Source organism: Pomacea canaliculata, linkage group LG3, assembly GCF_003073045.1.
Source record: "Pomacea canaliculata isolate SZHN2017 linkage group LG3, ASM307304v1, whole genome shotgun sequence".
Lineage (NCBI taxonomy): Eukaryota > Metazoa > Mollusca > Gastropoda > Architaenioglossa > Ampullariidae > Pomacea > Pomacea canaliculata.
In genome coordinates, this window is record NC_037592.1 from 42,207,757 (window position 1) to 42,219,724 (window position 11,968).

Here is an 11,968-nt window from a genome sequence, read left to right on the forward strand (position 1 = left end):
TTGTATGCTAGTAAGAATGCATGTCAGTGAGTATCCGTGGTCAAGAAACTTAGCAGAACTGAACACATGTGAACACAACTGTGAGAGGTTAGGTGAGTGTGCTACCTGTAGTGTGTCTACCTGAGAGGTAAGGTGAGAGTGTGTTACCTGTGTCTACCTGTGAGAGGTGAGGTGAGTGTGTTACCTGTCGAGTGCTATGACAGTTGGTGACGTGTGCTGTGCTGCAGGTGCATGCAGTGGATCCCGAGTGTGGCACCAGTCCGGTGACGTATCAGCTGGCCAGGAGCGCGGACACGCCGCCAGAGTTCATAGTTCAGGAGGGCACCGGGAGGATCTGCATCCAGCAGCCGCTGGACTACGAGCGCAACGCCACCTACCAGTTCCTCGTGCAGGCCGTCGACAGAGGTCAGTGAGTGCAGCGGGTACTACACTAGTGTCAGTGACACAGGCACAGTGAACACGACACTGACAGCTACTACTCGGTCACACTTGTAACAGTTCACTAGTGTCATAGGCATCAGTGACACTTGTACTGACAGTGTCACTAGTGTCATAGCCAACTGACAGTAATGATCACTTGGACACCTACACTGACATCACTGCCACTACTGTCACCTGTCAGGCACCCACTAGCCACCACGTCTCTAGACCTGCCATTGTCACTATTATCATATCACTTTTCTCTTGACATCTGCCACTGTCACCACTTTCTCTCTACACCTGCCATAATCATCACTATTTATCACCACTACACCTACCTTTCTCACCGCTATGATAACCATTCTGTCACCGCTCTCTCTCTCTCTTGTCATCACCTCTCCTCTCTAAACATTTGTCATTATCATGTCACCAAATCTCTCTCAACACTGTCATCATCACGTCACCACACCTGTCTACACCTGTCATCATCACGTCACCACATCTCTACACCTGTCGTCATCATGTCACCACTTGTGTGTGGACAGAGGGCCTGACGGCGTCGGCTGTGGTGTACGTGTTGGTGAAGGACGTCAACGACAACAGCCCCTACTTCGAGCCCCTGCGCTACTCGCTCAACGTGGAGTCGGCCATGGTGCCGGGGCCCCTGCTGACCGTGCAGGCCGCCGACCTCGACTCCGGCATCAACGGCACCGTCACCTACTCCTTCGTCAACGACAACACCGCGCAGGGCCTCTTCACCATCGACGCCGGCAGCGGTGAGTGGCAAGGAATAAGTATGTGTGTATATGTGTATGTGTGTGTGTACGCGAGCGTGCCTGTGTTACGGGTGTGTGTGACATGCCAGTGCTATGACAGGCTTGAGGGTTGTGTCACGTGACCCCTGACCCCTGTGAGTGTGTGTGTGTGCAGGCACCATCTCACTGACCAGGTCCTTCCCACCGGCCACTAACCGCGTTTACCAGCTCAGCGTGCAGGGGAGGGATGGCGGCGGTCTGCTGTCCCCCCAGGCGGCGCAAGTCAACATCAGCGTGTACAGCGGCGACCTGCACCCACCCGTCTTCACCCTCACCATGTACAACTTCACCGTGCTGGAGAACGTGCCCATCGGCTCTCGGGTAGGCCGGGTGGAGGCCACCATGTCGTCTGGCAGCACAGGTAAGCAGCAGGCATGTCCGTGGCGCTACCTTTGTCACCTCACCTGTCCTCTCTACGACAGGTAGCTATGTCCTCTCTACGACAGGTAGCTATGTCCTCTCTACGACAGGTAGCTATGTCCTCTCTACGACAGGTAGCTATGTCCTCTCTACGACAGGTAGCTATGTCCTCGCTGCGCCAACTTATTGTTTTTCTGGGTTTTTTCTCTGGCTCAGCTTACGAGAAGGGGATTACCGACAGTACTCGGGGTAGTTCGGACAACCAGATAAGCGAGAGAGTGAAGGGTGGGCATGTCGTGGTGCAGTCGGTGGTGGGGATTAGACCTGCGCGTGACGAATCTCCGCGTGGGTCGGTCATCGCCGTCACCGGGTCGCCGTGTACACCGCAGTACACATCCCGTCCCTCCCAGGGAGGACCTTGATCATAGACCTTGTGCTACACGTGTTGTTGACTGTGGTTGTGTTTGTTTTGCTATCAAAAGACAGAAGTACTGTTGCTGCAGTTTTGTGTCGAGTGTTTCCATGGAAATAGTATACCTCAAATTCAGAAATCGTAAATACTACTTATATGTCTGGAATAAATTTACAATGTTCCCGTCCTACAAGCCTGTAGTCGTGTGTGTGAGACTGTAACCAGTGGTGCGCCGTGTGCTGCAGGCATCGTGTACACCATCCAGTACGCCAGTCGCAACTGGTTCCGCATGGACAGCAGGACGGGGGAGATCTTCACCGCCGCGCAGCTGGACCGCGAGACCCAACCCTCCGTGCTGCTCACTGTGCAGGCACAGTCGCCACAGCCCTTGTACTCCATGGCACAGGTGTGTACTGACCCTCCTACTTATTCATTCCACCCCACCACCACTACCACCCCTCCATCCCGCTTGCTCGCTCACCTGTATGTAGACTTGACAGAGGTGGAGTATTTTTGCCCTGCTGCTTTTGTCGTGTTCCCTCACTTCGCCAAACTTAGAACAGGAGTGAGGGTTTCCAGAGAGATGAGTGACTGTTACGTTACTGTTACGTGACTGTTACGTTACTGTTACGTTACCACTGCCCAATGTTTCAGGCCAACTTCACTCTACTTGATGTCAACGACAACTCGCCCGTCTTCCCAGCGTTCAGCGTCCAGACCATCGAGGTGAGGGAGGAGTCGCTGCGCCAGGACCCGGTGTACATCGCCCACGCCGTGGATGTCGACGCCGGCAATAATGGCAGCGTCATGTACCGCCTGGCCAACGACTTCGGCGGCCTCTTCGCCATCAACCAGGTGAGCGGCGAGCTGTACCTGCGCGACACGCTGGACTACGAGAAGACCAGCAAGTACAGCCTGCAGATCGTGGCCGAGGACCAGGGCGCGGACGTCAGACGGAACGCCAGCCTCACTCTGACGGTGAACGTCAAGGACGTGAACGACAACCCTCCCGTCTTCACCCAGAGTGTCTACGACTTCTACGTCAGTGAGGACGTTTACCTGGGCTACACCTTCGGCCTGGTCAACGCCACCGACATCGACTCCGACAACAACGGTCGTGTCTCGTACTCGCTGGAGTCCTCGCCCTACCTGTCTTTGTTCGGCATCTTCACCGTCACAGGTGTGCTCAACACCCGAGACACTCTGGACCGCGAGATTCAGGACTTGTACACCCTGGTGGTCACCGCCACAGACCACGGCATTCCCCAGCTGTCGGCCACCGCTTCCATCAGGATCCACATCACCGACGCCAACGACAACAACCCGGAGTTCTCGCGGAAGGAGTATAAGTTCACGATCCCGGAGAACCAGCCGCGCGGCACCCGCGTGGGACAGGTCACGGCCTCCGACAGGGACACCGGCGACAACCAGCGGCTGCAGTACCAGTTCGCCGCACCTCAGACCAGCTTCGTCATCAACACTCTGAATGGAGAGGTCACGACCCTGGAAAGTCTGGACCGCGAGCTGCAGGAGGACTACACCCTCAACATCTTTGTCACGGACTCGGGTACTCCTCAGAGGAGCGACACCGCCACCATCAAGGTGAAGGTCATGGACGTGAACGACAACGCCCCGGTGTTCACCACACCAGACGGTCATCGGGAGTCAGTACCCGAAAACCGACCCAAGGGTATCCAGGTGATGAAGGTTGTCGCCCAGGACCCGGATGCTGGCGAGAATGGGACCGTCTCGTACGCCCTGACACAAGGTCTGTACTTCATGAGCTGAGTGAGTTTCTAGGGAAAGTTCGCGAACATCTAGAGTGGATGTGGATGTCAGCTTTATATCAGTTGTCAGTCATTTGTTTGTTAATTGTCAGTTGTCAGTCGTCAAGTCTCTGTCAGTTGTCAGTCAGATGTCAGTGTTGAAATGATCAGTGTCGTTGTGACTGTCACAGATGGCAGCGACAGCGACGCACTTGCCTGCTTCGCCGTCCATCCCACGTCAGGCTGGATCACCACCGACGAAGTGCTTGACTTTGAGACGAGGAAGAACTACACTCTCCGAGTCGTCGCCCACGACAACGGCAGCCCTCGCCAGTCCAGCCACCAGCTCATCTACATCAGCGTCCTGGACGACAACGATGAGGCGCCGCTTTTTCACGCCAAGCACGTGACCTTTGATGTGGTGGAGAACGTGTCCATAGGGACGGCGGTGGGCGTGGTCAAGGCGGAGGACAAAGACTCGGGGGAGAACGGGCGCGTGACCTACTACCTGGTGGGGGGAAACGTCTTCAGCCTCTTCGCCGTGGAGCCCTCGACCGGCGTCATCCAGTCCGTGCGCAACATCGACTTCGAGGAGTCGTCGTCGCACACGCTCAGCATCCAGGCCATCGACAACAACGCCATCTTCCCGCAGAGCAGCAACATCAGCGTCACCATTAACGTCATCGATGTCAATGACAACGAGCCAGAGTTCGACAGCGACCCGGTCTTCCTGCGGCTGGTGAAGGAGAACACCGCCGTCAGCTACGTGGTCCACACCTTCATCGCCACGGACCGCGACTCCGGCCCCAACGGTACGGTGCGCTACTCCATCGCCTCCGAGTCTGCCTCCGGCCCCAGCCCCGCCTCCGGCCGCTACTTCAACATCGACGCCGTCAGCGGCGAGCTGAGCGTGGCCAGAGCCATCGACTACGAGCGCGTGCACACCGTGGCCGTCATCGTGAGCGCCATGGACATGTGTCACGTGCCCACCTGTGTGCTGAGTGCGCTGGTCACGACTGTCGTCTTTGTGCTCGACGTCAACGACAACCCGCCGGTGTTCGAGTCGCAGACGGAGGTGCACGTGTTTGAGGACGAGCCTGTCGGCTACCCGCTCATCTACGTGGTGGCGGTGGACGTCGACTCCAACCAGGACGACAGCGGCAACAACGTCATCACCTACAGCATCGTGTCCGGCAACCAGGACGGCATGTTCCGCCTCGACCCTGTGGCTGGTACGTACCCGCCGCTCGCCACGAGCCCTGGCTACTTGCTTGGCTGCTGGCTAGCACTAGGGGGATAGCTAGGGGTCAGGCGGGGTCAGGTTTGGCTTTTGTTCTGCACCTTGTATACATTGAAATAATATGTTTATAGAAACATAAACGATACAGTTAGACGGCAAGAAGAAAGTAGTGTAGTGTAAAGTCACAAATGTCTAAATATAGTATTGCACGTGACTGTGTAAGGCAATATATTCAAAATACTGTTTGTACCACAGGCATCACACGTTTTGCTCAATGTTACCTGTATCGTAGGTATTACAAGACTATGTCTGTAAACACTGTGTAGCAGGCATTACGAGTGTTACATGTTTGCTGTAAACACTGTATACCAAGCATTACGAGTGTTACACTGTGTAGCAATCATTACGAGTGTTACACTGTGTAGCAGGCATTACGAGTGTTACACTGTGTAGCAGGCATTACCAGTGTTACAAGACTGTGTTGCTGTATAGTACCATGTAGCAGTATACAAAAGCACAGTTTGATACAATGTCTTTAAATGTCGGCATTAAAGCTGTCCTGTGGATGTTTCCTTCCTCCTCTCAAGTTGCAGGAAGAGTCAGAAGGTGTCCTTACATCTTAAAAACTCAGCCTCGTGTTGTCAGACCACGACTTAACACCTCCTCCTCCTTTTCCTCCTCTTCCTCCTCTTCCTCCTCCTCCTCCTCCTCCTCCTTTTGTAGTTCTAGGTGCTCGCGAACTTTCCCAGGAAAGACACTTTCAGCTGATGACTTCGTGTCTGGGTACGAACATCAGTCATAAAACTCGCATTTGGCATCAATGAAAATGAGTTTTACTGGAGCTGTGACAGACGGCCTCACATCTCTCTCCACGCTACATACACGTGTCTGTGTGTGTGTCACTTGTAATTGTCCCTGATTACAAACAACAGTCTATAGAAAAATAACTGGCGACATGATTTGCCGTCTTCTGTGCTTCCATACACCTGCACGCGTCTGTGTGTGTGTGTTCCTTCGTGTACACACTCACTGAAGTTGAACTTGGAGGCCAGCAGACGGCCATTGTAGGCAAGCGGTCAGTCACACCCTGTCAAACCCAGTCACACCCTGTCACACCCAGTCACACTCAGTCACACCCAGTCACACTCAGTCACACCCAGTCACACCCTGTCACACCCTGTCACACCCACACCCGACAGACGCTGGACTGAGACAGTTGTTACAGCGCGGCACAAGGTGTAAAGAACAAATGTTTTTATAGCAAAGTCTTCATTTCTGTTAAAAGCTCACCTACAGCTGCATTTGGCCGTTTCAAACCTTACCCCGACGGGGGAGGGGGCGGGAGGGGAGGGTAAGACTAGCAGTTACGCCCCTGACTGATGTCTTTGAACGGAAGCAAGGGACATCACTGGCACGCGACCGGCTTGCATGACAACAACGTGCATCGCGAGGTCTGGCTGTCATCTCCACACAGACTGTAGTCATCTCCTCACAGACTGCAGGTGAACGGTTTTTCACCTGTAGATCCACATGCAGTTAGCACTCAAGATACCGGGGATGTTGGAAAAGCGAGTGGTTAGAGGACTGTTGCCGTTACACAAGAGCCCGCCGGTTCGATGCTCACACGGGGCAGAAAACTTCCCCAGTCAAGCCGGTTGTTGGATATTGGTGCTTCACTCTGTAGGTGAAGGTAGAAGCAGTGGTAGGGACCGAAGAGGGGCCCCACCTGTACACAAAAAATAGCGCCTCCCCCTTAGAAAACGTGTTGCTTTTAACACTTCTCTCCCCAACATACCAGGTGACGATCGTTTTACTACCGCGCTAAATGAAAAGACAATGTATATAGTGTGTGTCCATGATGATGCCTGATGATATAAGTAACCACACAAGTTGTATCAAAGTCTGACAGTCAGACCCCGGGAACAACACATCCTCCTCTTGGCCTGCCAGCCTGCGGCCTTCACTGCCACCAACAAGGGAATCTCATTTCTTGCCGCCAATTAAAGTAATTTTCTCGGTGAAACAAAATTATAAAACGCGTTTTATTTTATTTGCTTGGATTTTATATTTTTGGCGCCAGCTGCTGTCCTGGAGGGAGACAACCGTGGCAGCTTCACGCTAAAGTAGTCAGAGTTGCGGGTCGTGGGAGTTAATCACATCACTAATTACACTCAGCTGATATTTAGTTGCTTGCTGTCACAGCCAACGCCTGCAAGCGAGTTTTGGAGGTAGGGGTGGAGTCCCAGCGGGTTAAACATGAAATACTGGAGGTTTTTTAAGAACTAACAGTAAAGTTCTGTAAGTACAACCTATTGTGAAGCTATTTCTGATTTTTTTTCCTTTTAATCAACACCACGGGAGGATGAAATTCTTCAACACTCTCGTCTTTCCACGTTTTTTCCAAGTGAAGTCGCTTTTGGAAAGTTAAACAATCACTAACAATAACTATCCTAAGACATATTGATATAGAAATACATTTATAGCCACTTGGCACATGTGCTAAATGCTAATCTAGTGTGCTAACAGATTTAGCAAGGGGCTATAACTGTATCAGATGTAGACATATGCTAGCAGATGTTCTGTGAAAGTTAGCTTATTTTGGATTATTCAAATCTTGTTCTAACTGTGCATACAAGCACCCAGGGCAACGCAAAATAAAATAAAATTTCTGCTTGCTTACATCGGATTAATAGATTATGTTTTTCTCGCATCCTTAATTAGCACAATTGCAACATTTTTAACGAAGTAATATAATTGCATTCAGAAAAGCACTGGAACATTCCTGTCAGGCTGCAGTGTAGGCTGTAATGTGTGTACATGGATGCCACATATCATGAATTGTTTTAAGTTGCACCTAAGTGAATGTCAAATGTATGGTTACCATAGATACTGACGACAAAGGTGTGTTTCCACGCAGGTCTGCTGACTATTGCCGAGCCGCTGGACCGCGAGAAGAAGTCGCAGTACATCCTCAACATCACCGCCGAGGACTCCGGCGTGCCCAAGATGGCGGCCTACCAGCGGTTGCTGGTGTCGGTGGAGGACGTCAACGACAACCGCCCCATGTTTGACTTTCCCCGCTACGAGACCAGCATCCTTGAAAACAAACTGCCGGGCAGCTCCGTCCTCACCGTCCGCGCCACCGACAGGGACGAAGGTCAGGCCTGCACCTCACCCCTCGGCCTCCCAGTCCTGACCCCTGACCTGCCTCACACACTGTCAGACCTCATCTTAGAGGACAGGATGGGAGGCTGGGTGTGCTTCTTGCCCTTTGCCGGCCTATTTTTGTGTGGGGAGGAGGACGGGTATGGTAGAATCTGTGAGTGTATGACATTGACGAATGTGTGGGCGCACACTAACCTTGCTTGAGAGTAATGCAGGAAGACACATCCATTTTTCAGTTGTTTAAAAGACGTGCTACTTTCTCTCCCCCTGTCTTGGCGCTCACACGTGCATCTTCCAGTTTGTCGAAGTGCAGCGCATGTTGTGCAAAGGTTGAGAGGATTGCCTAAGATAATCTAACATCTAGTCTGTGTGGTTGACCAAAACATTTCTCAGTCTTCTTCATTTGTGTTTACGATGGTTTGTGCATTGGTTGGTGATCTACATGCTTGGACATGATGTCGCTCTTGTCGGTTATTTGTGTTGTTGGTGACATGTTGGTGACACGTTGGTGACACGTTGGTGACCCTTTCACAAATGTGTGCAGGCATTAACGGCAACCTGACCTACCTCATTCCTAGCGGCATGGCTGGCGACAAGTTCGCTGTGGATCCTCGGGGCGGCCACATCACCACCACTGTCAGCCTGGACCGGGAGGAGCGGAGTTACTATGTCATCACAGGTAACGACTGAGTTAGTGTGGCATTGTGTCATCACAGGTAATGACTGTTAGTATGGGCATAGCCTGCATGTCATTGCAGGTAATGACTATGTTACAATTGGTAAAATATTGTCCACAACGTCCACAGTTCATGGCTCACACTGGTCATGTTATGTGCCACGTCAAACTGGTCACTCGTGAGTCTATCTAGCATGGCTACTTGTTTCAGTCATGTGAAACGAAGGCGGTAGTCCCACACTGTACAGCATGGCCGACATCCGTCAACATCAAGATGTGAACTGAACACCAACGACCACGACCTGTTGTGTAGATAGTAAACAGTACGAGCTGCAGATTGCTGAGAACCGCCCTCAGACCAACATCATCACCCTCGTGGCCTCTGACCTCGATGCCAACGCCAACGCCGCCATCACCTATACCATAGCCAGTGCGTTGTTCACGTTGTAGCCTGACTTGCCTGTATACAACATTTCACTCAAATTATTTGTATGTAACCTTAAATTATCTGTATGTAAACATTTCACGTAAAATTAAATTATGTGTGATGTAACATTTAGTATTGTCTGCTTTTAGAAAAACAACTTTGTTCTCCACTGAAAGGCTGCGATGTCACATTTGTCTTCGCTTTCAGATAATTGTTCCTTGCGAGAAGTGAACCGTTAACAGTCGGAAATCAACTCAAATTGTCTTTATCAATCAGGCGGCAACGATGGCAGCTTTCAAATCGACGCGACCACAGGTCAGCTGTCGTGTAAAGCACTGGACCGTGAAGTGGTGGACAGCTACTCTCTGCTGGTCAACGCCACGGACCACGGTCAGCCACAGAAGTCCGGGTTCACCCTGCTGAGGGTGAGGGTGTTGGACAAGAACGACAACAGTCCGCGGTTCAGCGAGCTGACCTACACCGCCAACATCCCTGAGGACGTGGCGCGGGGTCACACCGTCATGAGGGTCCTGGCCTCTGACCCCGACCAAGGTCAGAACGGAGAAGTGGCGTACTACCTGGGCAACGACACTGACGGCTTCTTCACGGTCAACAGCACATCTGGCGACATCGTCAGTCCGGGGTTCAGTCTGAGGAGTTCAGCTACAGGGTTTTTAATTTGTTTTAGTGTGTCATTAATAAGTACAACCTCTGTCTCATTCCCTCAGAACATGAGCGCCTTAATTTGTGGTTGTTAAAGTAAACTGTCATCAGTAATGTCATTAGCTCTGTCACAAAGCGACTGGGTTCGATTCTGGGTGTCACTGACAGCGGTCTGTCGTCAACAGGGTGTTCGACCGCGAGAAGAACGCGTCCTTCGTCTTCAACCTCTTTGCGTCAGACCGAGGCGGCTCGGGCCCTCGCAACGCCACCGTCCAGATCCGGGTGACCATCAGCGATGTCAACGACAACGCCCCTGTGTTCCAGTACAGGTGCCCGGTACCAAGACTTCTGGGCCCAAGTTTTCCGCTGCACCCATGCTGAGTGTACTGCAAGGGTAAGACCATTAGTTAACCTTTTTGGGTGGTAAACTTCTTGTAAGACACCTGCCGGGTGAGGACCTGCCGGGTGGTGGCTTCAAGACGTGTGTGTGACAATCTGAGGGACACCTGAAACATGAGCTGCTGGTGATACTACAACATCTGCCACTGATTTCATTTCATTTGCTGGCAGGTAAGGGCGGACGACCCTGACGCAGGTGCTAACGGTAGTGTCACCTATCAGCTGCTGAGCGACAGTGGCAACAGTTTGCAGTATTTCGAGATCATCAGCTCGTCGGGTCTCATCAGGTCCAAGACCTCGCTACAGTCGGCACTGGGCTACCACAGCCTCCTTGTAGTAGCCACAGACCGCGGTACACCTGCCCTGACCTCCACAGGTAAAGCGGAGTAAGCAGTCTTCACAATGTTCCTCATTAGCCCTTTATAACAATGCACATTGTCGGCAAATTTCGCAAGTGTTTTGTGTTTGGAATCAAGAAGCCATGACTTGTGACAAACGAACTTTCTGTGATGTAGCAGAAGCAGGTCTTGTCTGAAGTACGAATCACGTGCCTTATAAAACCATCCTCACACCTTGTACACAGACTGTGTATGAATAGAACAAATTGATTGTTTGTACCACGGTTACCTGTGACAGGTACGTGTGTGTGTGTCGCAGGTGTGGCGGAGATCGTGGTGGGTAGCAGTAGCCCGCAGCTGCAGTTTCAGAGCATCGAGTACCGCGTGGACATTCCAGAGAACTCGCCCGTCAACACGACAGTCGGCACAGTGCGAGCCAACTTAGCAGTCCGACATCGTTACCATCAGCCGTACAGCTTCGACCAACGGCAACCATTTCATTACACCTCAATAAATGCAGCCCAGATAAGGGAGTACATCATTCTGCCCCCGTGGTGCTGTCGGTGGTGGGTAGAATACGAAGTGCAGGATGGGGGAAGCAGGCTGTATAGCTGTCGATGGTGGGAGTAGGTTGAGGTGGTCGTGCACTGATGTGGTGTGGTAGGCGTGGGCTGATGGCTCAGATACATTAGACTGTCATAACAGTGTGCAGGAAACAGGTTGGTGAAGTAAAATTTACTTTGAAGTCTAGTCAACCTGTTGGTCGGACCCATGCATGTATTCTCTCACCTTTCTCTCGGTCGTCTTGAGGTGTTCGAGGTCGCCAGCATTAGAACAGGGGTGAGCTCAGTTCACCTGGCACTAGGCTTTAGAGTCAGACTAATACAATAATTTAAATTGATGAGATCGGACAGAGAGATATCAATTGTCATTTGTCCATGAACAGGGAAGTTAAGCACAGGATTTATGAGTTAATGACGGGCGTGTTCGTCATCACTGTGGAGTTTAGTGGTGGCTGCAGGTAATACATCGGTGGAATCCTTCACTCACGCCCAGCTATTTGTTGCTGTCTCAGAGCGCTCGCTGAGATTACAAATTCTGAAATTGTTTTTAGCTGCCGACAGTGTTATTGTTGTCTGCCCTTTATGAGTGAGCGAACAGGTAAAGACTGACGCGCGGCATTTTGTCCTTTGTTGATTGGCGATTCACGATTTCCTCTTTCTTTATCTTTTTCTTTTCCAGAGAAGTGACTCGTGGTCATGCTGATATTGGAAGCAAAGTAATTGT

At 51.6% G+C, this 11,968-nt stretch overlaps 1 protein-coding gene across 1 annotated transcript in view; it reads left to right on the plus strand.

The window, feature by feature from the left end:
• Window positions 1-11,968, plus strand: part of LOC112559691 (protein dachsous-like) — a 45,100-nt gene that overhangs the window by 23,620 nt on the left and 9,512 nt on the right. Inside the window, exons 3-16 of the mRNA XM_025231025.1 lie at window positions 228-405; window positions 966-1,196; window positions 1,351-1,596; window positions 2,253-2,413; window positions 2,662-3,775; window positions 3,965-5,005; window positions 7,931-8,170; window positions 8,723-8,857; window positions 9,168-9,284; window positions 9,558-9,951; window positions 10,130-10,280; window positions 10,515-10,719; window positions 11,001-11,247; window positions 11,628-11,702. Of these exons, the coding sequence (XP_025086810.1) occupies window positions 228-405; window positions 966-1,196; window positions 1,351-1,596; window positions 2,253-2,413; window positions 2,662-3,775; window positions 3,965-5,005; window positions 7,931-8,170; window positions 8,723-8,857; window positions 9,168-9,284; window positions 9,558-9,951; window positions 10,130-10,280; window positions 10,515-10,719; window positions 11,001-11,247; window positions 11,628-11,702 (4,535 nt within the window). The remainder of the gene's footprint in view (window positions 1-227; window positions 406-965; window positions 1,197-1,350; window positions 1,597-2,252; window positions 2,414-2,661; window positions 3,776-3,964; window positions 5,006-7,930; window positions 8,171-8,722; window positions 8,858-9,167; window positions 9,285-9,557; window positions 9,952-10,129; window positions 10,281-10,514; window positions 10,720-11,000; window positions 11,248-11,627; window positions 11,703-11,968) is intronic.